This window comes from Podarcis erhardii, assembly GCF_964252035.2.
Source record: "Podarcis erhardii genome assembly, chromosome: 3".
Taxonomy (NCBI): domain Eukaryota; kingdom Metazoa; phylum Chordata; class Lepidosauria; order Squamata; family Lacertidae; genus Podarcis; species Podarcis erhardii.
In genome coordinates, this window is record NC_138507.1 from 102,915,877 (window position 1) to 102,941,870 (window position 25,994).

Genomic DNA, 25,994 nt, shown 5'->3' on the forward strand with positions numbered 1-25,994 from the left:
TAGAGCTGGAAGAGACCACAAGGGCCATCGAGTCCAACCCCCTACCAAGCAGGAAACACCATCAGAGCACTCCTGACATACGGTTGTCAAGCCTCTGCTTAAAGACCTCCAAAGAAGGAGACTCCACCACACTCCTTGGCAGCAAATTCCACTGTTGAACAGCTCTTACTGTCAGGAAGTTCTTCCTAATGTTTAGGTGGAATCTTCTTTCTTGTAGTTTGGATCCATTGCTCCATGTCCGCTTCTCTGGAGCAGCAGAAAACAACCTTTCTCCCTCCTCTATGTGACATCCTTTTATATATTTGAACATGGCTATCATATCACCCCTTAACCTCCTCTTCTCCAGGCTAAACATGCCCAGCTCCTTTAGCCGTTCCTCATAAGGCATCGTTTCCAGGCCTTTGACCATTTTGGTTGCCCTCCTCTGGACACGTTCCAGTTTGTCAGAGTCCTTCTTGAACTGTGGTGCCCAGAACTGGACACAGTACTCCAGGTGAGGTCTGACCAGAGCAGAATACAGTGGCACTATTACTTCCCTTGATCAGCTTGTGTCCGAACTGGTCCAGCACCCAGTTCACAGAGTGGACAACCCAATGCCTGTGGAACACTCAAAAGCACAAGAGCACTCTCCGCTCCTGCTTGATTTGAGCCAAATACTGCCTGCATAACTTTCCTTATAACTCCACAAATAAAAAGGGCTAAAAACTTAATTTTTTAAAGTTACAGACTTAGGGAACTGGAATGTGGCTATGACCCTGACAAGAATAAATACGATGTCGAAAGCAATGGAAGGATGATGATGATGATGATGATGATGATTCATTTATACTCCACCCATCTGGCTGGGTTTCCCCAGCCACTCTGGGCAGCTCCCAACAGAATATTAAAAATGTGATGTAACATCAAACATTAAAAACTTTCCTAAACAGGGCTGCTTTCAGATGTCTTCTAAAAGTCAGATAGTTCTTTATTTCCTTGACATCTGATAGGAGTGTGTTCCACAAGGCCACTACCGAGAAGGCCCTCTGCCTGGCTCCCTGTAACCTCACTTCTCTCAGTGAGGGATCTGCCAGAAGGCCCTCGGAGCTGGACCTCAGTGTCTGGGCTGATAGATAGGGGTGGAGACGCTCCTTCAGGTATACTGGGTCAAGGCTGTTTAGGGCTTTAAAGGTCAGCACCAAACCTCTGAATTGTGCTCAGAAACATACTGGGAGCCAATTCAGTTCTTTCAGGACCGGAGTTACATGGTCCTGGCAGCTGCTCCCAGTCACCAGTCTGGCTGCCACATTAGTTGTAGTTTCTGGGTCACCTTCAAAGGTAGCCCCACACAGAGCGCACTGCAGTAGTCCAAGCGGGAGATAACCAGAGCATGCACCACTCTGGCGAGAGTGGTTAGATTTGAGTAAACGAGAGAAAAAAATTATGGTTTGCCCACATTCCCGAGTTCTGGGCAATGAATTTCTCCTCCCACCCAGGGAATGCCAACAGCAGGTATTCAACAGATGCAGCATTTTCCAGCATGGTGACTCAACGGGCAGAGGCCTTGCTTGTTGTTGAACGGCTGCCTGGCATGCAAGTGTTAAATGCACACAAGCCTTGCCCAGAAGTGGCCGCCTTCAAGTACCTCCATTCCTGAAACGCTAGGCTATTTTCTTTTGAAGTCTGGTTGGCATGAGCTGGAGCTTTGTTCTCTTGCAACATTTTGCCCCTCTGCGAAGAAAAGTCTTTTGTGCAGAGGAATGGAAGCCCTTAATGCTCTTAATCTGGGTCAGACTTTGGACTGGTCTCTCAGGTTTATTTTTAAACCAGGGATTAATGACGCTTCCTCGTTCACCGACCAAAGGTTTTTCCTCTCTCCCACCCACCACCACCTGCCCCACCTTCTTCCAACTGCACCAAGTCTTCTGAGAGGGGTGAGAACGGACTGAGGAGAAATGGTTGGCAAAGAAGACCGGGCCGTCTCTCTCGAGCTGGGCCAAAATGAAGGCATCGAGAACAACGGGTTTGTTCAAAGCGAGGAGCTGGAGGAAAAAGAGGCCGATGCCACAAGCCAAGATGGGTTGCCAAAAACATGTACTCTTTTCATAGAGTCTGAAACGGCGGAAAAGTTACCAGTGAGGCCTTACGCGGGGATGCCCAAAGAAGTGCTCCTCCAGTTCTCATCTCAAGCACGCTATAAAATTACCAGAGAAATACTCTTCTGGTTGATCATTGCATCCTCGCTGGTGCTTGTGGCAGCTACGATTGCCATTATTGCCCTGTCCCCCAAATGCCTTGGCTGGTGGCAAGCCAGCCCCATCTACCAAATTTACCCTCGGTCGTTTAAGGACACTGACAGCGATGGGAATGGCGATCTCAAAGGTAGGTGTGTCGGACTTATTTTATCTTTTGTTTCCTTGCATTTCTATCCTGCCTTTCTTCCATCATAGTTCCCAGACAGTCACTACCTGGACTCACAGCTGAGTCGGCAAGATGGTGGTCTCACAGGCTGTAAGAATATATCTTAGCCTTTTCCTTCCTTTTTTTTTTTAACAAATCTTTTTTATTCAGTTTTACATTCTACATTTGAATTAAAACATTAATCCTAATCATCCTCATTTAAGATTCTCTGAATTCTTAGACTCCTCCCCCCCTCCCATGGTTTCCATGATCAAACATTTCCTACTGCATCACATCATTTCTCTGTTTTTCTTTCAGCAATCCATTTTTACCTTAGTTTTTTGTACATTACAGGCGTTACTCAAATCCTGCCAAAGTTTTTAGTTGTTTACAGTGTTCTATATCTTAGCCTTTTCTGTTCTAGTCAAAGTAATGGAGAATGAGTTTTCCTGACCCAGAATATTTTTTTTTTAAAAAAATAAAATGTATCTTGAAGCTTTATTACCTAAAATTGTGGACATATGTCCCAATCTATGAGACAAGGAAGTTATAAAATAAGGGACCCTGCAGGAAAGGAAATCAGGTGGAATGTTAAATCATAACTTCAACATTAAGTCATTTTCACACCGGACCTTTTAAAAGCATTCTTACGCCACTTTAACAGTCATGGTTTCTTGCAAAGTACCCTGAGAACTGTCGTTAAGGGTGTTGAGAGTTGTTACGTGATTCCTGGCTGTGCTACCATTCCCAGCACCCTCAAAAAAAACACAGTTCCCAGTATTCTTTGAGGGAAACCATGGCTGTTGAAATGGTTGTGAGTGCTTTAATTGTAAAGTGGCAAGAGATGTGACTGTTGGCAGCTGCATCCCCCACCACACCTGAAGGGGGCAGTCTAGCTTGGGGGGGGGAAGGTTTGCAGGAAAATTAACACGCACCTTGTGAGCAGAGCGCTAGGTGTGCTAGCACGGTTTCTGCTGGGAAAGCAAGTAGGCAAGACACACAGACAGACCACGTTACTAAAAAGCACCCCTGCTACTTCTGGGGTGCCAGGTCAGGAGGAGAGGAAAAGCTGAGTGTGCAAAATAGATTTGTCCTCCAAATCAGGGAAGCCTGGCAGAAATGGGTTTGGTCCACTGCAGCGAGCATCCGTCACTGTGGATTTTCCTGCATTCGTGTTGCAGGATTTATTTATCCACACAAACACATACCCAACCCCCAACCCCAACGCAAGCCCTTGAGGTTCTTCATATAGCCAATGCTGGCTGGGAAATGCCACTGAGTAAAGGGAGGACAGGTAAGTTTAAAAAGCATAGATGCACATGTGTAAAAAATAATATTTAGGGAATAAGGGATGAAAGCGTTTGTAATTTTGAAGGCAACTTTTTCTCTCTCGCCTCTCTCCTCACAATGCTGCTAGAGACCATCAGTGCACCTCTTAAAAATACAGTGGTACCTCGGGTTAAGTACTTAATTCGTTCCGGAGGTCCATACTTAACCTGAAACTGTTCTTAACCTGAAGCACCACTTTAGCTAATGGCGCCTCCAGCTGCTGCCACGTCGCCGGAGCACGATTTCTGTTCTCATCCTGAAGCAAAGTTCTTAACCTGAAGCACTATTTCTGGGTTAGTGGACTCTAACCTGAAGTGTATGTAACCTGAAGCATATGTAACCTGAGGTACCACTGTATAGCCACTGCCTGCCTGCCTGTCTGATATGAAGCTAGATAGACTAACTGGTCAGTTAGTCCATCTAGCTCCATATCAGACAGGCAGTGGCTCTGCAGTGCAAGTCCTCCAATTGGGAAGATATCCTGGATTGAAACTGGGACCTTTTGCCCAAAAAGCAATGTTTTCTGCCACTGAGCTATGGCTAGATAAGCCTCCTGGGGAAAGCCCAGCTTGTGATGATGTTTGTGGGCTGGTAATGCTTATTCATTTTCCCCAAGATACATAATGTTAATCCTCCAAACCCCAAAGACCAAGGTACGAAGGGCTGCCTTAAGGCTTCCTCTGTATGTTGTTGTTGTTTAGTCGTGTCTGACTCTTCATGACCCCATGGACCAGAGCACGCCAGACACTCCTGTCTTCCACTGCCTCCCGCAGTTTGGTCAAACTCATGATGGTACCTTCGAGAACACTATCCAACCATCTCGTCCTCTGTCGTCCCCTTCTCCTTGTGCCCTCCATCTTTCCCAACATCATGGTTTTCTCCAGGGAGCCTTCTCTTCTCATGAGGTGGCCAAAATATTGGAGCCTCAGCTTCAGGATCTGTCCTTCCAGTGAGCACTCAGGGCTGATTTCCTTCAGAATAGATAGGTTTGACCTTCTTGCAGTCCATGGGACTCTCAAGAGTCTCCTCCAGCCCTCCATAGCCCTGCCTTTTTACTGAGGGCATGAATTGCAAGTAGACTTCCAGGGTCCTCCACTTTCAGAGGAAAGGGCTGTGTGGTGTTCATGCTATACATTAAAGCACATCTCCCCGCTCCCAAGAATACTGGGAAATGGTTTTGGGAATTGTAGTTCTGCTATAGGTAAACTACAGTTCCCAGGATTATTTGTGTGGGGAAGGTGCTTTAAATGTGCTTCGAATATGTGGTGTGTAAGAAGCCCAAATAGCTAATGAGGGCCGTGCCTTTTCTTGGCACCTCCTTTCTGTTCATTTTGGTGTTAAATCAAAGCTGCTTTATTTGAAAGATCATTACGGGACGTTCTGTTTCTGGCTAGCAGCATTAGCCTTGCTGCTGTTGGCTGCATTTTGCAAAAGTGGGAGATGCATATTTTGAATAAACACTCAAAAATATTCAGTAAGAAATATAAGGTAAGAGTTACAGCTCACTGCTTGTCCTTTTCTGGAATGCAATGTCAGATGACCCCAAAGCTACTAGGCAACTGTTTGTATCTGAAGAATGTGTAGCAGCCCTGATTAAGGCGAAGATAAAGAGAGGTTTGGGAACTGGAAGAAGAATAACAGTCATAGTGAAGGCAAAGGCAAAAGGCAGTTTACCTAACGGAAAATAGGAAGTTGGACTTTGGCCCTGAAATTATTCTTATACAGTGGTACCTCAAGTTAGAAACGCCTCAGGTTACAAACGCTTCAGGTTACAAACTCCGCTAACCTGGAAGAGTTACCTCAAGTTGAGAACTTTGCCCCAGGATGAGAACGGAAATTGTGTGCTGGTGGTGCAGCGGCAGCAGCAAGAGGCCCCATTAACTAAAGTGGTACCTCAAGTTAAGAACAGTTTCAGGTTAAGAACGGACCTCCGGATCGAGTTAAGTTTGTAACTAGAGGTACCACTGTAGTCTTGTGCCATAGAAATCTTTCCAGTTAATGTTTCATGAAATTAAAAGATCTAGAAGGGTGGTTTGGGGGGTTGTTGTTTTTAAATATCCTACATTCCTAATGAAGGAAAAAAGAGGATACTGTAGCTATTCTCAGACAACACCATAGCTTCTTGGGAATTAATTATTCTGCCATTGAGACTTGGACCCCCTTGGTCAGCGTTTAGTTAATTCTGAATGGGAGGACTTTCCACATCCCCTCACCCTTCCCCAAAAAGCCTGCTGCCAAGTCCCATGGCTACTGGTGATGCTAATCCATCTTGCTCCTTCTGTCTCTGGGACTGGCAATCCAAACACTGGATTTTATTTATTTGCTTGCAACATCCTCCCTTCCTTCCACCATGGAACCCCAGTGGTCTACAAGGGGTTCCCTGGTGGTCACCCATCCAGACACTATCCAGAGCCAGACCTGCTTAGCTTCAACAAGGTGGTGACCTCACTTGCCTTCAGACCATACCCTAAGATGGCCCATTCCAAGACTAAGGAGAGGCTTCCTAGAAGTATCACTCATGCGTTATAACACTTGAACAAGTTAGGAACAACAGCAGTTCCAAACCTTACCCTATGTTATTGATATTGGATTCTGGATCATGTGAACCAACAATGGAAGGAAGTTTACTTAAGCAGAGTTTCCTGCCTCCTCCTTTCCATCACTGCTCTCTGTGGTCTCCAAAAGCTGCTTCAGAGGTCTGGGAGAATGGGATGGTACTGAACATAGGGAGCTGCTTGCTAAAGGAGTGGGGGAACTGGCCAAAATCAGATGGATGGAATGGAATATCCTGAAAGAGGTCCTAACAGGTTGGCTGGTTCAAACACAAGGCAGGAGCAATGTTCTGCAGTGCAGCATTAATAGTTGTTGTTAGTTATTAACCCACCTTTTATTCAAGGAGCCTGAGGCAGTGTAAGTGTCCCCCCCCCCAACTCATTTGGGTCTCATAACTATCCTGTAAGATACAGAAGGAGTGAACTTTGCAAACCATCAAGAATTTGAACCAGCTAACCCCACTGGTTGTTACGGCAGTTTGTTCCTTCCCTTTTATTTTCCCTACCTAGGTATCCAAGAAAAGCTGGATCACATCCAGTATCTAAATGTAAAAACAATCTGGATCACATCTGTTTACAAGTCTGCCTTACAAGATTTTGGATATGGCATAGAAGACTTTCGAGACATAGACCCGATGTTTGGAACCATGAAGGATTTTGAAAACCTGGTTGCAGCGATACACGATAAAGGTGGGCTTTGCTCTGTGTTTTATTCTGGATTGTTTCATTTGCTGTTTATATGTACTTTGATATTTTTTTCCTTAAAATTATAAAACCGTATAGAAATGAAATGGAATGAATCAATGAATGATGATGATACATCCCACTTAGTTAACTAACTTATTGATAACAGAATTAGCCATTAAGTTGCATCTGGAATGATCTCTGCTGCTGCTCATCCAACAGGGAGCAAGGAAGATCCATTCTATGTTTTACTTGGTTTTGTGAAATGCTTAGTAGTTTTTATTAGATGCTAATTAACTCCATTGATCTTTGGAACTGGATCTTCACAAGCCCTTTTAGCATTTTTTGGTAATAATTTCCCCCAACTTGGTCCCAGTGCTTCACAAGGTTCAGCTCAGTAATCTTTGCAATAAGCCTTTACAGTAAACAAGCGAGATTATCCCCCATCTGCTATTGTGCACCTGTTCAATCAAAGCCAAAGACTTAGTTCTCTTCTAGGAACAGTGCAGGTGTGTGCAGTTTGACAGGCTGTTGTTTGCATCCTCTTGCGCAAGGTATGAAAGTGATAATGGATCTAATACCTAACCACACAAGTGACAAGCACAGCTGGTTTCAGCTTAGTCGCAATCGGACTGAAAAATACGCGGATTATTACATCTGGCATAACTGCACATATACCAATGGGACCACCAAACCACCGAATAATTGGGTGAGTACAGAACTCCGGTAGCACAAAAATAAACAAACAAAACATGCAGCAATGTAGGCATAAGCCTCACACCATGTGGTTCAAACAGTGACCAAACAGAGAGGCCTGGTGAGCTGTATTTGGTTCCTGAGCCTGAGGTTCTCCACCTGTTATAAGGTATAACGATGAGAGGCGATATGCTTCTGAATACTAGTTGTTGGAAACCGCAAGAGGATGCTAGATTAGATGGGCCCTTGCCTGATCTAGCAGGCTCCTCTTATGAAATAGTATTGGTCTCCCTTTTTCCCCTCAATGATAGACAGCCTCCTTGCTCTTGCAAACAACCTCTGCTTTGATCACGGCAGCTCAGCTTTCCCAGTAAATGCCATTCACATTTACGGTATGTCTGGCTGTAGCAGGTCATCTCCTCTTATGTAGCCTGATTTCATTAGGACTGCTATTAACATATGTATAATATATAGAGACATAATATATATAATTTGCTAAGCAGTGTTACTGTAATAGCAACTTCAGCTCAAAATGAGAACAAACACACACACAACTTGAATTGTAAAATCACATGGTTACAGAATACTTTGTTCCCGAAAACATTGGCTGGGAACAAAAGTCCACTGACTCCAATAGACTGCTCTATCAATTAAGAGTTTAGTCCTGTGCGCACTTACTCGGGAATAAGTCAAAGGGAGTGAATTCTGACTAAACAGATTTAGGATCAACCTGTTAATCAGTAATAGCATTGTAAGCGTTGTGATGTTATTAAACAGCAAGCATTTCCAATCAAGAGATGTGAAATTCAGCTTCTTATGAGATATTTTGCCCTCCCAAGCACACATGTGTCACGTAAGTGATTTGGTTGTTGAAGCATTAGTTGCTGTTGCTTGTTTTCTGCTTCGTTTGATCTTAATTCTTTTTCGAGTCTGCTTTTCTGGCTACTTTCGGCCGCTCTCTGTAGAAACCTGTTGGCAGGAAGCGACACATTTCGCATGGCTAGTTCGTTGTGACATAGCCCTTGTTCCAGTGGGCACGCCAGCCTAGGAGCCTCCTCATCACAGCTGTCTCTTCCCCCTGCCAAACATGACATCAGAATCAAACAAACCGGCTCATTGTTAGATCACTCTTTTCTGTTTCTGTAATGCAAAGATGTCAGACACTGGTTTCACTAGGATGAAAACTCTGCTCTCATTTCCCACATTTTAATCTGAGGCTGGAGCAGTTTGGGAAACGGCTGCAGAGGACAGTTTCAGAAAACACTGCCCTGTTTTGCCGTAACATGCCCTTCAACGTGTTTCAGGCCAGAGCACAAATTGTGATTTTGGCAAACAAATCTGTATTGAGAAGTAATTTTATTTTAAACATTTTGCCCTGTAGTGTGTTTGCACTTTGTAAAATGAGCTTTACAAACATAGGAAGCTAACAAGGAATATTTGGTGTTATGTTGGAGGGGATGCCAGGAAGTGTAAATACTTACATTTGAGGGGTGGGGAAGGGTGTTTAAGGAGATAACAGAAATCTCTGGTTTAAAGCTGACCAAAAGTCCAGAGGTAGCATTATTATCAATTTACGATGGGGTGGAAGGTTCGCAGGCCATGAAGGACTTGCTCACAAATTTATTGACAGCTGCGCACATTATTAAAGCTAGGAAGTGGAAGAGGCAAGCAGAATATAAAATGGAAGAATGGTATAAAGAGGTGTGGGATATAGCTATTAATGATAAATTAACATGTGCCATTAAGGTAAGATGGGGAATATGCAGGAGAAATTATTTCGAGGAGATATGGAGGGTGTTTGTAGAATTTGTACTGTTAAAATGGAAAGGGGTCAAACCATAGCAAGAAGTGTTGAAATTTTGGGAGGTTGGATAGTTACAATGGAATGGTCTCAGTGGTGGGGTGCACATTTTTGTTGTTCTTTAGTTATTTAGTCGTGTCCGACTCTTCGTGACCCCATGGACCAGAGCACGCCAGGCACTCCTGTTTTCCACTGCCACCCACAGTTTGGTCAAACTCATGTTTGTAGCTTCGAGAACACTGTCCAACCATCTCGTCCTCTGTTGTCCCCTTCTCCTTGTGCCCTCCATCTTTCCCAGCATCAGGGTCTTTTCCAGGGAGTCTTCTCTTTTCATGAGGTGGCCAAAGCATTGGAGCCTTAGCTTCAGGATCTGTCCTTCCAGTGAGCACTCAGGGCTGATTTCCTTCAGAATGGCTAGGTTTGATCTTCTTGCAGTCCATGGAACTCTCAAGAGTCCTCCAGTACCATAATTCAAAAGCATCAATTCTTCGGCGATCAGCCTTCTTTATGGTCCAGCTCTCACTTCCATACATCACTACTGGGAAAACCATAGCTTTAACTATACAGACCTTTATTGGAAAGGTGACATTTTTACCCTTATTTATTTATGATTATTACTTTGTCAAAATTAAATTAAAAATTAAATTCAACCAACCAACAAACCTAGGAAGTGGCTTTGTCTGAGTCGGCGCATAGGCAACATGCCTGCTTCCAGACATTGCTGGACTGCAACCCCCATCTACATTGGCTTCCCCTGGCCTACACTGAATGGCAGCGGGTCTCTAGCATTTCAGACAAGGATCTCCCCCAGCCCCATCAGGAGATGCTAGGGACTGAAGCTGGAGCCTTCGACATGAAGAGCAGGTGCTCTTCAACTGAGCTAGGACCCAAATGTTTTGTACATTTGGTTTTTTTATTTCATTGGCTTATATATAAATGAAATTAGACCAGCACATTGTGTTTTCCTGTTGCCCATTTTGGATGCTGCCCCTCTGGGTGACTGTTTAATTGTAGACAAAGAAAAAGTCGCGCATAAGACAAGGTGGCAGCCCCATTCTGAGTTCTTGACTCCCTCCCCCCACTCCCAAAATAAACACTATTTCCCAATGGTTGCCATTAATTTGATTTTGAATTGATTTTAGAATGCATTTCAATTGATTGATTGTGATTTTATGTGAACTGTGTTGCTTTTATTGTTGTTGGCCACTCTGAGCCCGGCTTCAGCTGGGGTGGGCAGGATAGAAATAAAATTTTATTATTTTATTATTATTATTAATTTGATTATTTCCATGCATTATTTATTGAAATGCCTGTATGCCACCTTTCTTCCATGAATGGCACTCACAGCAACTGACACACTTCCAGCGCATATTTTTAACATACAGAAGAAGAAGGGAGAAGGGGAGCAGAGGTGGTCTGAGGGTCACACTGGGTGCCAAGCTGCAGCTGGTGCCACAATAACACTAGAATGGAGCGAGAGAGGCGGGGGTGCTGAATCTCCGGCAACCCTGGATGGCAGTAGCTATCCAGGGCTATCTTTCCTTGAACGAGGCCCAGATTCCTCCAGTTAGGCATGATTTGAGATTTGGGCCCCGGCGCATCCTTAATTATAACCCAAGGGACGTGGGTGGCGCTGTGGGTTAAACCACAGTGCCTAGGACTTGCTGATCAGAAGGTCGGCGGCTCAAATCCCCGTGACAGGGTGAGCTCCCATTGTTCGGTCCCTGCTCCTGCCAACCTAGCAGTTCGAAAGGACATCAAAGTGCAAGTAGATAAATAGGTACTGCTTCAGCGGGAAGGTAAACGGCGTTTCCATGTGCTGCTCTGGTTCGCCAGAAGTGGCTTAGTCATGTTGGTCACATGACCCGGAAGCTGTCTGTGGACAAATGCTGACTCCCTCGGCCAATAAAGCGAGATGAGCGCTGCAACCCCAGAGTCGGCCACGACTGGACCTAATGGTCAGGGGTCCCTTTACCTTTACTAATTATAACAACAATGATTCTAAATAGTCTGATTTTTAAAAAAGATATTGTGTTCTGTATGTAATCAGGTGAGCGTGTTGGGGAACTCCAGTTGGCAGTACGACGAAGTGAGAAACCAGTGTTACTTCCACCAGTTTGGAAAAGAGCAGCCGGATTTAAATTTCCGTAACCCAGATGTTGAAGAAGAAATTCATGTAAGCAATCAATTGCCTTCTGATCACGAAGGCAAGCACATGGTCTTTGGATCACGCAATATGATTTGTTGATGCTACCTGTTTTGCTAATATATAATATAATGGGGAATAATGAGCATGTTTGAAAATCCTGCTGATATCATTGCTTTATTATCATTTTTTAATAGCCAGCTCTTCTAACAATTTTTGAAGGGCTCTAGGTTAAATAATTATACTGAAACACTATGGAAGTGCTCTCAAGTCCTTTATCCCAGTTAGTGCCATTGCCTTCCGTTAAGAGTTTGGGTGTAATCCTTGACGCCTCCCTTTCCATGGAGGCGCAGGTTACAACAACAGCCAAGGCGACATTTTTCCACCTTCGCCGCATCAAGCAGTTGGTCCCTTACCTTTCCCGCCCCGACTTGGCCACAGTGATCCATGCGATGGTCACCTCCAGGCTTGACTACTGTAATTCGCTCTACGTGGGGCTGCCCTTGAAGCTGCCCCAGAAACTCCAGCGGGTGCAGAATGCTGCAGCGAGGCTCCTCACGGGGTCTCTGCCATGGGAGCATATTCACCCAGTGCTTTTCCAGCTGCACTGGCTCCCAGTGGAATACAGGGTCAGATTTAAGGTGCCTAGGACCCTCATACCCTTCACTGCCTAGGACCCTCATACCTACGGGACTGCCTCTCCCGGTATGCCCCACGGAGGACCTTAAGGTCCACATATAGCAACACCCTAGAGGTCCCAGGCCCTAAGGAAGTTAGATTGGCCTCAACCAGAGCCAGGGCCTTTTCAACACTGGCTCCGTCCTGGTGGAATGCTCTGTCTCATGAGACCGGAGCCCTGCAGGATCTGATTTTTTCCGCAGGGCCTGTAAGACAGAGTTGTTCTGCCTGGCCTTTGGCTTGGAGCCAATTTGATTCCCTCCCCCTCTTTCTTTTTCTTTTTTCCTTTCTCCTCCTATGAAGAGACTGCATCCTAATGTTTTAATGTTGTATCTTAATCTTTTAAATTGTATTTTAATCAACTTGTTTTTATTATTGGTTGTTAGCCGCCCTGAGCCTGGTCTTGGCTGGGGAGGGCGGGGTATAAATAAAAAATTATTTATTTATTTAAAAATCTGTTGTTTCCAAACCGACCTTGAGTACAATCCAGAGGGTGCTAGTTGCATTTAGCTCCCGTTGGAATCATGGTTAGTCATGACTAACTTCCTGTCCTGATTTCAACTTCTCTGGATCAAACTCCTTCTGTCCAGATCTAGATCTGTTTTAGGTCAGTCCACTCCCCTGTTCCATGCAGAAAATCTCATCATAAGACTGCAACTTCTATAACCACACATGATTATCATAAGGTAGTAAACTTCCTCTATTGAGTGCCCATAATAAGGGCTAAAGTACATGTGGCGTGCAGCCATGTCTTAAAAGCTAATAGGCTGCTTCTATGAAAAACAGCTCCAGGAGCGGGAGATATGTAGTGAAGAATTAGCATGGAGAAGCACAAAGGTCTTTACTTTCCACTGCAACTCTCTCCAAGCAGCCCCTCCCTCCATGTACTTTTGCAAACACTCCATGGACCACCTGAGTGAACCTTGTGGACCTTGAATTGTCTGCAGACCACAGTTTGGGAGCCCCTGTTGTATATCCCACAAGTTCCAGGAAGCATGGCTAAAGGCCAGGGATGAAGGGAGCTGTAGCTCTGTAACATCTGCAGGGTCAAAGGTTCCCCACACCTCTTGTTGACAGAGCTTTAAGCCAATCTACATTTCTTTTACGAAACTCAAAATACATGAAATGTATTTGCTGTGATTTCTGACACAACACAAAACAATCCTGCCTCTTCTATCCGTTTAGGAGGTTATCAGATTTTGGCTCGGCAAAGGCGTCGATGGGTTTAGCATTAGTACGGTCAAATTCCTGTTGGAAGCAACGCATCTGAGAGATGAGCCTCAAGTCAATAAATCCCAAAATCCGGTAACAATTTTTCTCCTTCGTCCTCTTACAGTAGTACACACTTTGGACCGATAAGGATTCCTTACATTTTGTTAGTGAGCTGTCCTAGCTGAATAGGCACAGAGGCAGTTTATATTCTCAGAGGCAATGTACCTCTGAGCCATAGCTGTCAACTTTCCCCTTTTTTAAAGGGAAATTCCCTTATTCCAAATAGGATTTCTTGCAAGAAAAGGGAAAAGTTGACAGCTATGCTCTGAACACCATGTGTTGTGGACAAACCGGGAAGGGGGTGTGTCAGCTGTTGGGTTCACATCCTTCTTATGGATTCCCAGAGGCACCTGCTTGCCACTGTTAGAAGGCTGAACTAGATGGACCTTTGCTCAGATCCAGCAAGGCTCTTCCTATGTCCATATGGGCTCTGCCAGAGACCTTGGAAGGCTACAACTGGGACTGGAAGAGATGGACCAGTGGTATTATTTAGCTTCAGATGTTCTTGGGCATTGCCTCCAAGACTTTTGGAAAGTTATAGGACTCAATTCTAACTAGACATTCATGACCTCCTATAAACCATATATATATGGCACCTGTGGTTCCACAATAGAAGAAAGGTGGGATATGAATGTATGAAATTAAAAGGTAGTTTTAAATATTGTGAATTGCAGTAGGGACTGACCTGGTCAGCACTTCCTGGGCCAATGTGTGGATCCGAACTTGGTCATCCATTGGACTTTGGACTTCCTGAATGTTCTGATGCAGCTCTTATATTAAATGTTAAAATGTATTGGGAGATAATACATTTAGAAATGTATTTTTAAAAAGAAAGCAAAATCTAAATATGTATTTAAAAGGAAAGATTCGTTTCCACAAGGATTTATTACAAATTTGCAAATTAATGCAGAAATTGAACAGAATAGATTTAGGAGCGAGTGGTGGTGAAAACGGCGCAGGCCAGAAATAGACTGATTTATCCATTTCAAAATTCTAGGTCCCCCTCCACCTTTTTTAAAAAAGAAGAAACACTCACACTGCAGTTCTTTTATAACTTGAGGGAGGGAGGGGGAAGAAGTGTGGTGGTATTATAAAGGACACCTTCTGAGAGGAACATTCTGGATTGCAGCCATTGTCTCAGATGTCTCTCTCTGGAAGGGCCTAGAAAGTTAGGAAGAGGAGTAATGACAAATATCCTATTGCTCTTCAAGGACACTATCACAGCCTATTCTGAACTGTATCACGACTACACCACCACTCAGGTTGGCATGCACGATATTGTCCGCAGTTTTCGGCACACCATGGATAAGTTCAGCAGTGAGCCTGGAAGATACAGGTAACAATACCACAACGTCTTCATTCCTTATTCTTTTCATGTGATGGTAAAAGTTGCCCCCTTTTCCTAGGAAGCAGTCTGAAAACGTTAGCAGGTAAGAGTGAATGTCCCCATCCCAGGAACTCACTGGAACTCACTGGAACCATCTGGAAGAATGCCTTCTCTCATACAGACCTGGCAATCCACTAAGATCAGGGGTCAGCAACCTTTTTCAGCAGGAGGCCGGTCCACTGTCCCTCAGACCTTGTGGGGGGCTGGACTATATTCTGAAGAAAAATAATGAACGAATTCCTATGCCCCACAAATAACCCAGAGATGCATTTTAAATAAAAGCACACATTCTACTCATGTAAAAACACGCTGATTCCCAGACCGTCCGCAGGCTGGATTTAGAAGGCGATTGGGCCGGATCTGGCCCCTGGGCCTCATTTTGCCTACCCATGACTACAATTTTCAGGGGAAGCCTTATTAGTTATGTCATGGCCTGCCAGTCAAGTCTGGCCTTTTAGGGCAAATGGAGCACTGCCCCACCAAACCCAGCTTGCTCTCAGCCAGCCCCCAACCACCTGCCTTCTTACATCCAGTCCAGCGGGTGGCGCTGGCTGCCCAGCTTCCTCCTCCTCGGGCCCCATCCGCACTCACCACTTTAAACAGCCATGGCTTCCCCCCAAAGAATCCTGGGATGTGTTGTCTGTTTAGGGTACTGAGTGTCGTTAGGAGTCCTGTATTCCCCTCGGAGAGTTGCAGTTCCCAGAGTTCCCTGGGAAGAGGGGTTGACTGTTAAACCATGGGGAACTTTAGCTCTGTGAAGGGAATAGGGGCCTTCTAACAATACCTTGCTAGCCACATGACCCGGAAGCTGTATGCCGGCTCCCTCGGCCAATAAAGCGAGATGAGCGCCGCAACCCCAGAGTCGGCCACGACTGGACCTAATGGTCAGGGGTCCCTTTACCTTTACAGTGGTGCCTCGCAAGACGAAATTAATTCGTTCCGCAAGTCTTTTCGTCTTGCGAGTTTTTCGTCTTGCGAAGCACGGTTTCCCATAGGAATGCATTAAAAATCAATTAATGCGTTCCTATGGAAACCGCCTTCAGACCAGGTCCGGGGACAGTCTGTCCCCCGACCTCTTCTGAAGGCCGGTGGGGGGCGAAAGTCTTTGTCCCCCCTGCCTGCCTTCCCGGGGGCTTTTAAATCGCCCCGGGACAGCGGAAAATTCCTCCGCTGCCCCGGGGCGATTTTAAAATGCTGGCGGGCAGCAGCGCTGCCGCCCGCCAGCATTTTAAGATCACCCCAGACAGCGGAGACTTCTCCGCTCCCGGGGCGATTTTAAAATGCTGTCCGGCGGCAGCGAAGCCTTCGCTGCCGCCCACCAGCATTTTAAAAACCCCGGGACAGCGGAAAATTCCTCCGCTGTCTGGGGTGATCTTAAAATGCTGGCGGGCGGCAGCGCTGCTGCCCGCCAGCATTTTAAAATCGCCCCGGGGCAGCGGAGGAATTTTCCGCTGTCCCGGGGCGATTTAAAAGCCCCCGGAAGGCAGGCAGGGGGGACAAAGACTTTCGCCCCCCACCGGCCTTCAGAAGAGGTCCTGGACCTCTTATGAAGGCCGGTGGGGGGCGAAAGTCTTTGTCCCCCCTGCCTGCCTTCCCGGGAGAGCGGAGAAACGCAGCGCTGCGTTTCTCCGCTCTCCCGGGAAGGCAGGCGGCGGGGGGGGGGAGCAAAGACTTTTGCCCCCCGCCCGCCTTCAGAAGAGGTCCAGGACCTCTTCTGAAGGCCGGTGGGGGGCGAAAGTCTTTGCTCCCCCCCCCCGCTGCCTGCCTTCAAAAGCCGTCCGGGAAAGCGGAGAAAGCGTTTCTCCGCTCTCCCGGAAAGCAGGCAGGGGGGAGCAAAGACTTTTGCCCCCCGCCCGCCTTCAGAAGAGGTCCAGGACCTCTTCTGAAGGCGGGCGGGGGGCAAAAGTCTTTGCTCCCCCCTGCCTGCCTTCAAAAGCCATCCGGGATAGCGGGAAGCGCTTCCCTGCTATCCCGGACTGCTTTTAAAATGCTGGCGGTGGGGAGCAAAGCCTTTCGGCCCCCGCCGGCCTTCCTGGACCTCTTCTGAAGGCCGGAGGGGGGGAAAAGGCTTTGCTCCCCACCGCTAGCATTTAAAAGAGGTCCCCGGAGATTTCCCTATGGGCTTTCTTCTTGCGAAGCAAGCCCATAGGGAAATTCGTTTTGCGAAGCGCCTCCAAAACGGAAAACCCTTTCGTCTAGCGGGTTTTCCGTCTTGCGAGGCATTCGTCTTGCGGGGCACCACTGTACCTTTTAACAATACCTTGCGCCCTTAACAAACTACAACCCCCAGGATTCTTTGGAGCAAGCCATGACAGTTGAAAGAGATATGACACCGCTTTAAATGTGCAGCGCGGATGGGGTCCTGGTCTCAGTGCTGCCTTTGCAGAAGTCAACAGGGAGGAGGATGGGGCCCAAGGGAGAGTGTGACAACATCTGGTGGGCCAAAGGTTAGCCAAAACCTGATATAGGTGAATGATCAGCCAGTTGTACTGTCAATGTGTATTCAAGTAAGTATGCAATCACGTTTTTTAATGATTTATCATTACAGTTCAGTGTCCAGTTGCAACTGGTCCTTCATCATTGGATTTGATAATGATAAGTATCGTATTAGCCTAAAACAGGGACGTCCAACTCCCAAGAGACTGTGATCTACTCACAGAATAAAAAACTGGAAGTGATCTACCCATGGGGGGGGGGCAGGTCAGAGTTCTTGAGGTTTTTTTAGGGAGGAAAATCTAAATTGTCAACCTTTTTTAGGGGTACAGGTCAAAGTTGCTGAGCTTTTTGGGGGGAGGCTTTTTTTTGGGGGGGGGGCTGCAACATCAATCTATAATCATAAAGTCATCCTGCCAGTGGAAACTCCATCTTCTGTTCTTGAAATCGTGTGCAGATAAAGGGGAGAGGGAGGGGGCGGGGCCGAATGCTCATTTCCCCCCACAGACAAAAATGAGCTCGCTATCGACTGTGATCGACTTCTAACAACAGGGGGTCGACCTGTTGATTGTGGTCGACCTTTTGGACATTCCTGGTCTAAAAGATGTCCCTAGAACGGGAATGCCTTGTTTTGGCACCAGCTGTACTCAGTGTCTGACTCCTGTGGAATTAGAACATTTTTGATTTTCAGTGTACTTAACCCTTCCAGCTGTTGAGAGGTCAAGATTTTTGGCCAAGATTTCAGAGGCCCAAGTGAAATTACAGAGTTCCATCCGTTTATTGACCAGAGTCCCCTTCCAATTATTTGCTCTTCTCAATGGACCCTAGCACAATAAATTACTCTGGATGGGGGCTGAACATTTTCCAGCATGGAACAGTTCAGATATGGGAGAACTGAATTTCACCACAGACAGAGGAGATGCCTTGAGAGCCATTTTGAGATAGATGCCAATGCTCCCCCCCCCCCAAAGGTGCCGGAACTCACCATGAAGTTGTTACAGTGTCACACTTTTTAACCAAAAAAAGAAGGGGTGCTGGCACTGCGTACCCTTGAGAGCCCCCTGGGGGAAAAGTGCTGGATGTGATTCACTAGATCCCAACAATGGTACCATCAGGTCAGGACTTGGGGCAGGCATCTATGGCCCCACAACAGCGCCCCCTCAAATGCAGTTGGCTTACCACGTTTAGAAGTAAGTGAAATAACACACACTGCTATCTGAGGAGAGGAGGTCCCATAAGACCAACAAGTCCAGAGTCTTAAATGATCTAGCTATACCACTAGAGCAGCGGTTCTCAACCTGTGGGTCCCCAGATGTTGTTGGACTACAACTCCCACCATCCCTGAGCTCTGGCCTTGCTAGCTAGGGGTGATGGGAGTTGTAGTTCAACAACATCTGGGGACCCACAGGTTGAAAAAGGCTGCACTAGAGGGACTCCAGTCCAGCAAAGGTTCCTGCTGGAGGAAGGACAGTGGGAAGGCAATTTTTCCTGATCACCCTTTCCCCCTGCAGTCCCTTGGGCCATCTCCTGTACTGGTATGGTAAAAACAAAAAGGTAAAGAGTTTTTAAACTGTTATGGATGGTCCACCAACTCCCTAAAACTGCTTTTCAAGGGAACACCCCCTCTCCTTCTACCTGTGGGAACATACCACAAGCATATCTCTGTTCATGCTGAGTCTGGATTCAGTCCAGTAATTGTTACATTGCCTTGTGAGAACTTTGCAATGTAAAATGTAAATCATTATTGGGATTCAAAGAGAATCAAAGCCCTGTGTTCTGTTATTAAGTCCTGTGGCAGGTTTTCCATTTTCTGTTTTGTTATATCAAATGAATGCCACTTCTGAAAACCACGGGCAAGAAAACCAAACAGATGTTGTCCTCTTTTCAAGATTTATGGGCACGGAGGCAAATGACCATGGTGACGTTGAGAGAACCATGATGTATTATGGGACACCTTTTATTCAAGAAGCAGATTTCCCTTTCAACTTCTACCTCATGAACATGCAAGAAATATCAGGAAATGGCATTTTTGAAATTGTGTCTTTGTGGATGAAGAATATGCCGGAAGGCAAATGGCCGAACTGGGCGGTAAGCTTCTGGTGATGGTTTATGATCGTCTCCCAGCTTGGCACACCACCTTTTATGACATTTGCAGGTGGCCAAATAATTGCTTGTTTTATTTATTTAATCATATTTGCATCCTCTCTTGCCTTTAAATTTATCGCAGCATTATTGATAGGGTGGTTATCCCTTTATATGTCCACAAATATTTTGTGAGGCAGAGTAAAGCCCAGAAATAGTTAAGAACACCCAGTGAGCTGCAGGCTTCCTAAAGATGGCTGCTTTTAACCCCTTCGCCGCATGTCAAAGGTGGTATGCCATGTCCACTGGGCTGGCCCTACCATTTGGCAGAGTGAGGCAGCTGTCTGAGCCGACAGATAGTGATGTGGAGGGGGCAGGGAGCAGTGGCGATAAGTTGGAGGGCCTTTCTGTCTGTCCCATGTTGCTTGTTCTGCATCCTCCAAGCTAGCCTGCGGCCCTCAAGTGTGGTAAAGAATGCTTTGCTGTCAGCTGCCAGTCCAGTTGGCTTCTGTATATCAAAGGGTGGGGCTGCCATCTTGTCCTTTGTCTCAGGATGAAAAGTGTCTTGGATTGGCTTTGGTTATACAACGGTGAGAGTGTGAAGTTTAGCAAAAAAATCCCCTCAAAAACCCTTCTGGGAATAAGGCGTCAGTCCCATGGCTCCCTGGACTGGGGTCCAATAAATTAAATCAACATGACAATCTCCCCTAGTACAGCAGAATACTGAAAACTTTTTAAATGATCAAAATGATGACACTGCGTTTGTATGTTTGTGCTCCATTTTGTACCTTTGTGAGAAAAAATTAGGTACCCTGCTGTTTAAATTTAATATTTTGTCGCACACAGTTTATTTGGCTTTGATAATTAGACTTCACCATTGCTTTGTATTTAGGGGCCTTGGAACAATTTATTCCCTCTGCTCTGCTGGAGCAAAATCTCTTGTAGCGGAAAGCAATATTAAACCAGCTTTATTGTGAATATTGAGTGCTGTGATTAAAAAACATGTAAGCACTCAGTCAATATATACAATAAAATATATTTCCATGGAGGGCTATAGTCTAACCAAGTACTCCATAGTACAGGACATTAAAAAAGAAAGACAATGCTCATGGGAAAGGCAGACTTCACTAGTTCAAACAGTCATTAATTTCATACTGCTATAACAAGATATGGTTCAAACCAGGGTTGGGAAACCTCAGGACCTGGGTCAAATGCAGACTTCCAGGTCGCAGGATTCTCTCTAGGCCACACCCCCTTCCCAGGCCACTCCCCTTGCTGTTCCTGCTCCTCTTGCCTGGCTGCCATGTGTCCTACTATACAAAGCTAAGACACATTCAATGTTCCACTCATTTTTTGTCTCCAGACACAGTAACACTAGAAGAGTCCTGTGGGATCAAGCCAAAGGCCTATCTCATACGTACCCCCCCCACACACACCTTGAAGGCGAAAACTGGGACATCATCTTCCCATTTTCTCTTGTGAGAGAACGGCAACCATTCTGGGCACCATGATATTGCACCATAATTCCCCCCTGAAAAAGTGTATTGGGGGCACAGTGCCCAAAAACATACATTTTGGGGTGCCGCATGAGATTGCAGCCCTGAAAAGCACTTTTTTTCCTGGGGGAAACTGCGCAAACTAGAATTGTCTGCCATTCTCTCGTGAGAAAAAAATGGGATGTCCTGTTTTTTCTGGGACACTCGCAGGATATGCTATCTAGTCTAGAGTTCTATTCTCACACTGGTCAGATGTCCATGGGTAGCCCACAAGCATAACTTGTGTACGACAGCATTCTCCTCAACTTTTGATTCCTAGCAACTGGTATTCAAAGGAATATTGCCATTGTGGGTGGTAGCCATTGATAACCTTGCCCTCTGTGAATTTGTCTGTTCCCCTTTTAAAGTCACCCAGCAATGGCCTGCAGCCCCCAGGTTTCCCATCAGGGACTGGGGCTTGTGGGTGGAAAAAAGTTATCCTATCCCTTATCTACATGGCTTTTATTGAGGTGGTGCCTTTGGAGTCTGATAAAACAATATACTTTCCTGTTAGGCTGGAAACCCCAACAGTGCTCGAATTTCCTCTCGGATTGGGAAGGAATACATAAATGTCATCAACATGCTTCTTTTAACTCTTCCTGGAACACCTACAACCTATTACGGTGAAGAAATTGGAATGGAAGATACCACATCAGAAAATGTGAGTTTGAAAATTCTTGAATTCCACTCCCATATGGAATAACCATGCTACTGAGGATGCTGCTGATGTTTCACCCTTCGTTGATGATCAAGCCATCTCGACTTTCCCAGTGCTGTTAATTCCCCCCTCCCCAATGCCTCTGTTGTTCTTGTTTCTCCTAAAACAGGACTGGTGGCCTTCCAGATGTTGTTGAACTATGACTGCCACCATCCCTAACCATTGGCCATGCTGTTTGGGGCTGATGCAAGTTGGAGTCCAAGAACATCAAGCCCAAGAGTGCTCATTAATGGTTCCTCATCATCCTTGAAAAAAGTGACAACTGGGGTCCCACAGGGTTCTGTCCTGGCCCGTTGTTGTTCAGAGTCTTTAGAAATGACTTGGATGTATGAATTGAGGGGATGCTCATCAAATGTGCAGATGACACCAAACTGGGAGGGGTAGCTAATGCCTCCGAAGGCAGAATCAGGATTCAGGATGTCCTTAACAGATTGGAAAACTACCCCCCCCCCCAAAAAAAGAATTTAAAGAGGGACAAATGTCAGGTTCTGTACTTAGGCAGGAATAACCAGCTGCACCAGTATAAGTTGGGGGACACCTGGCTTGCCAGCAGTACATGTGAAAAGGATCTAGAAGTGTTAGTAGACATGAACCAACAGTGTGATGCAGCAGCAAAAGAAAAGCTAACGCTCTTCTAGGCTGCATCAACAGAAGTATAGTGTCCAGATCAAGGGAAGTAATAGTACCATTCTATTCTGCCTTGGTCAGACCACACCTGAAGTACAGGCATCCCGCCCCCTGTGTACAATTGACTTGTGTGTGACCCCGTATTAGCCTTGAATAATGTTTTCTTGGTTTTTTCAAGGCAACCTTTCCAGAAAAATCACCCATGCAGTGGGATGATACTCTTAATGCTGGCTTTAGTGAAGGCAACTCAGCCTGGATACCTGTAAATCCTGACTATCCAAATATAAATGTGAAGGTAAGTATGATGACTGAAGCACTTTTCTCTCTTGTTCAAATGAATTACAAATTATTTTCTTTAGCAGGGCCAGTATTATCAAGAAACTTAAAAATGTAAGTGTGACAATCCAGCCCCAGTTTGAATGAGGCCCCCTCACATGCACAGAAGTAAAACTCAGGATGATTCCCAGAGCAGTGACCCTCTTTCCACCTTCAGAGTTGATGGGAAGGAGTAGCTATTAAGCCTGAAACAAATTGTATGGGAAATTGGTGTGTGCTTATGCATTACACTTACCTAGGACTGGCAGACAATTAAATCATTTTAGGCTGCAATCTGAAACACACTTGTATGGAAGTAAGGCTGCAATCCAGATTTCCACTTTCCTAGAAGCAAGCATCATTGAATTCAGTGGAACTTACTTCTGAGGTTAAGATGGCATTTGTCTACAGCAATTCTATACCTATTTACCTAGAGTAAGCCCCATTGAACTAACTAGGGCTTACTTCCAGGTGGACATGTATAGGATTGCACTGTAAGTTGATTCATTCTAACATTTGCCTATTGCTTATACCTCAATATAGATGCTTTATTGCCCTATCAGAAAGAGTAAAGTATCTTACAATTTAATAAAGCAGCCACATATTGCTGTAAGAAAATATTTTATCCTTCCTTCCATATTACAGTAACACACTAAATAGCCTGAAAAAAATGAATGATGGTACGTTTAACTTGAGAGCCCATTTGAGAACACAATAAAGGTAAAGGGTCCAGCCTTGACCGACTCTGGGGTTGCGGCGCTCATCTCACTTTATTGGCCGAGGGAGCCGGCGTACAGCTTCCGAGTCATGTGGCCAGCATGACTAAGCCGCTTCTGGCGAACCAGAGCAACACACGGAAACGCCGTTTACCTTCCTGCTGGAGTGGTAACTATTTATCTACTTGCACTTCAACGTGCTTTCGAACTGCTAGGTTGGCAGGAGCAGGGACCAAGCAACGGGAGCTCACCCCGTCGCGGGGATTCGAACTGCCGACTTTCTGATCAGCAAGTCCTAGGCTCTGTGGTTTAACCCACATCGCCACCACAATAAAAAGGCTAAAAATAACTGGCAACTTTAACTGTTAAAATTAATCACAGCAGTTAAAATTCGCCCCCCCCCCGATCAATCAGCTGAGGCTTGTGCATAATGCTGCACATAGGCTCAGAATGCACATGGTGTCTTATAGAGGTAACATATGCTCTCAAGGAGGTTTCAGTCTAAAACAGATAATGGGGAAACAACAGAGCAGGGAGAGGTTGACAAAGGCCGAGAGAGAAGAATGTGCACAAGTGTCATTTGAAGGCAGCAGGTGAGGTGGCACCATGGGCAGGGAGGCATAGGGGTGGCAAGGAGAAAAGTCATTGAAGGGGGCAGTAGACCTTTGGCTGACTGAGGGTGGTAGAGTAGGAGCAGCCGAGGTCACAGGCAGGGATAGAATGAGAAATGATTTTACTTTCAGCATCTGAGAATTGACTAAAGGATGCAACCATTACATTACAGGAGCAAGAGAGTCAACAGAATTCTACACTCAGCTTGTATCGAGAGCTCAGTTCCATTCGTGCCAATGAGCTTCCCATTTTTAGAGGATGGATGTGTTACGTTTGGAATGACCGCGATGTCTTTGCATATGTGAGGGAACTGGATGGGTTAGATCAAGTGTTTATGGTGGTCCTAAATTTCGGACTGCAGACCGTAACAGATTTGCAGGGTTCAGTTCCTGGTATTCCCTCCAAAGCTACTGTAAAGCTAAGCACGAATGTTGTCAACAGTGGCAGAGTCGTAAATACCAAAGCAGTTGCAACTGAAAAGGGAGAAGGACTCATTTTGGAATATTGGACAAGCGAACCCATCCACCAGATGGAAGCTTTCAAAGAGAAGTGTTTTGTTGCAGAAAAGGCATGCTATTCAAGCGCCTTCAATTTACTCTATGCGTATTGCTAAGTGGCAATGGTTTGTTCCAAATCTATGAGTTGTAATTTCTTTACAAAAGGGGCAGCAGCTTTGAAGGACCAAATTTGAATGCTGTGTTTAGATAGCTTTTGGGTATGTATGTGTGCGTTTTTAATTACTTGTTACTTGTTTGCCAGCTGTCCAAAAATGGAAAACTTTGCAGAATTTGGAACCTTGCACTTTGGCACAAAAAATGTTTGGAACGCTGCTATATCTGAAAAGATCACTTGTCAATTTCGAGCGCCACAGGGTACAGCTAAACATGATGCTTTTCATGCTATTTGGTGAAATTACATTATATACATCAATACGCACCACTTGCAGTGACACTTGGAGGCTTCCCTTGAGATTTGGAACTCTCAAAATGACCTTTTTATGTTGTATTGGATTGGATTGTACCATCCATGCTCCCTTTTCTTGACAGTTGTATTGTGTTTCTCGGTTTTTTATTTTTCTATCCTAGGTTCTATACTTAAGACTTTAAAAAGCCAATAAAAATGACTAAAACAAAAAAAACTGTAGCAGGTCATTTTGGGGCATCACTGTCTCCACTTACTTGCAATATCTCTGATCAGAAATAATTTCACGCACTGAGCAGCGGCTGGACTAGAATTAGTTCCCAGGTCTCTTCCAACTATGAGTCTGCCACACGCGTAGGCTAAACTTCATCTCCTACCTTCATGGCAGCAGAGATAAATGCAGAATTTGGGATTATCTTCTAGCATAATGAAAAGGAATGCATCTGTAATGGTTTAACCATTCTGTTACGAGCTCTACATAGGTCGGCCCTTGAAAACAATCTGGAAACTTTGCCAAACTTCTGACATGAGACAGGAGAACAGAACGTATCACTCTAGTCCTTCACCAACTGCATTGATTCCATTTGTTTCTGGATTCAGTTCATGGTGCCAGGTTTGACATTTAAAGCACTAACAGTGCAATCCTAGTCTATTTACAAGTTAAGTCCCGCTGAGGCTTAGTCCCACACAAGGATGTATGAGCTTACAGTCTACATGTCCTTAAGAATAGCATCATTCTGTTTGAACCAGCTTGGAAACTCCCAGATTGTAGAATACCTTGCCTGAGGGGTAAGCTTGCCCTCTTTACTGATTTTTGGTCTCTATGATATTTTAGTCATTATTTTTACTGTTTTGTTTTTGGTTTCTATGATTTGCAATTGCTCTTTTATATTGTTCAGCTCATGTGCTTATTTATTCTAGCCAGAGGCCACGACAAACTTGTAGCAATAGTAATACACCATACATCTGTAACATAAGCCAACATCTATGATGTAAGAGAGAAATTATTGTGAACAACCTTGTGGAAGGTGTGATAAAATTAATTCAAGTAAACATACTTTTTATTTTGTAAAAAAAAAAAAGACATTTGGAGGTATACAGGGTTTTCAGA

The 25,994-nt window shown here is 45.2% G+C and overlaps 1 protein-coding gene across 1 annotated transcript; it reads left to right on the forward strand.

Annotated features, from left to right (window-relative positions):
- Positions 1-1,278: 1,278 nt before the first annotated feature.
- Positions 1,279-25,965, forward strand: SLC3A1 (solute carrier family 3 member 1). Its single transcript, XM_081854708.1, has 10 exons — positions 1,279-2,361; positions 6,771-6,950; positions 7,499-7,653; positions 11,492-11,617; positions 13,451-13,570; positions 14,749-14,873; positions 19,247-19,445; positions 21,489-21,635; positions 22,498-22,614; positions 24,135-25,965. The coding sequence occupies exons 1-10, from the start codon at positions 1,935-1,937 to the stop codon at positions 24,573-24,575; spliced, it is 2,037 nt and encodes a 678-aa protein (XP_081710834.1). The 5' UTR covers positions 1,279-1,934; the 3' UTR covers positions 24,576-25,965.
- Positions 25,966-25,994: the final 29 nt, after the last annotated feature.

What these genes read in the sequence shown, in the direction of transcription:
- SLC3A1 (XM_081854708.1), top strand. Translation starts at nt 1,935, where the DNA reads ATGGTTGGCAAAGAAGACCGGGCCGTCTCTCTCGAGCTGGGCCAAAAT. An exon ending in TCAATAAATCCCAAAATCCG is followed by an intron (nt 13,571 to 14,748) that starts GTAACAATTTTT and finishes TTGCTCTTCAAG; the next exon opens with GACACTATCACAGCCTATTC. An exon ending in AGTGAGCCTGGAAGATACAG is followed by an intron (nt 14,874 to 19,246) that starts GTAACAATACCA and finishes CCTCTTTTCAAG; the next exon opens with ATTTATGGGCACGGAGGCAA.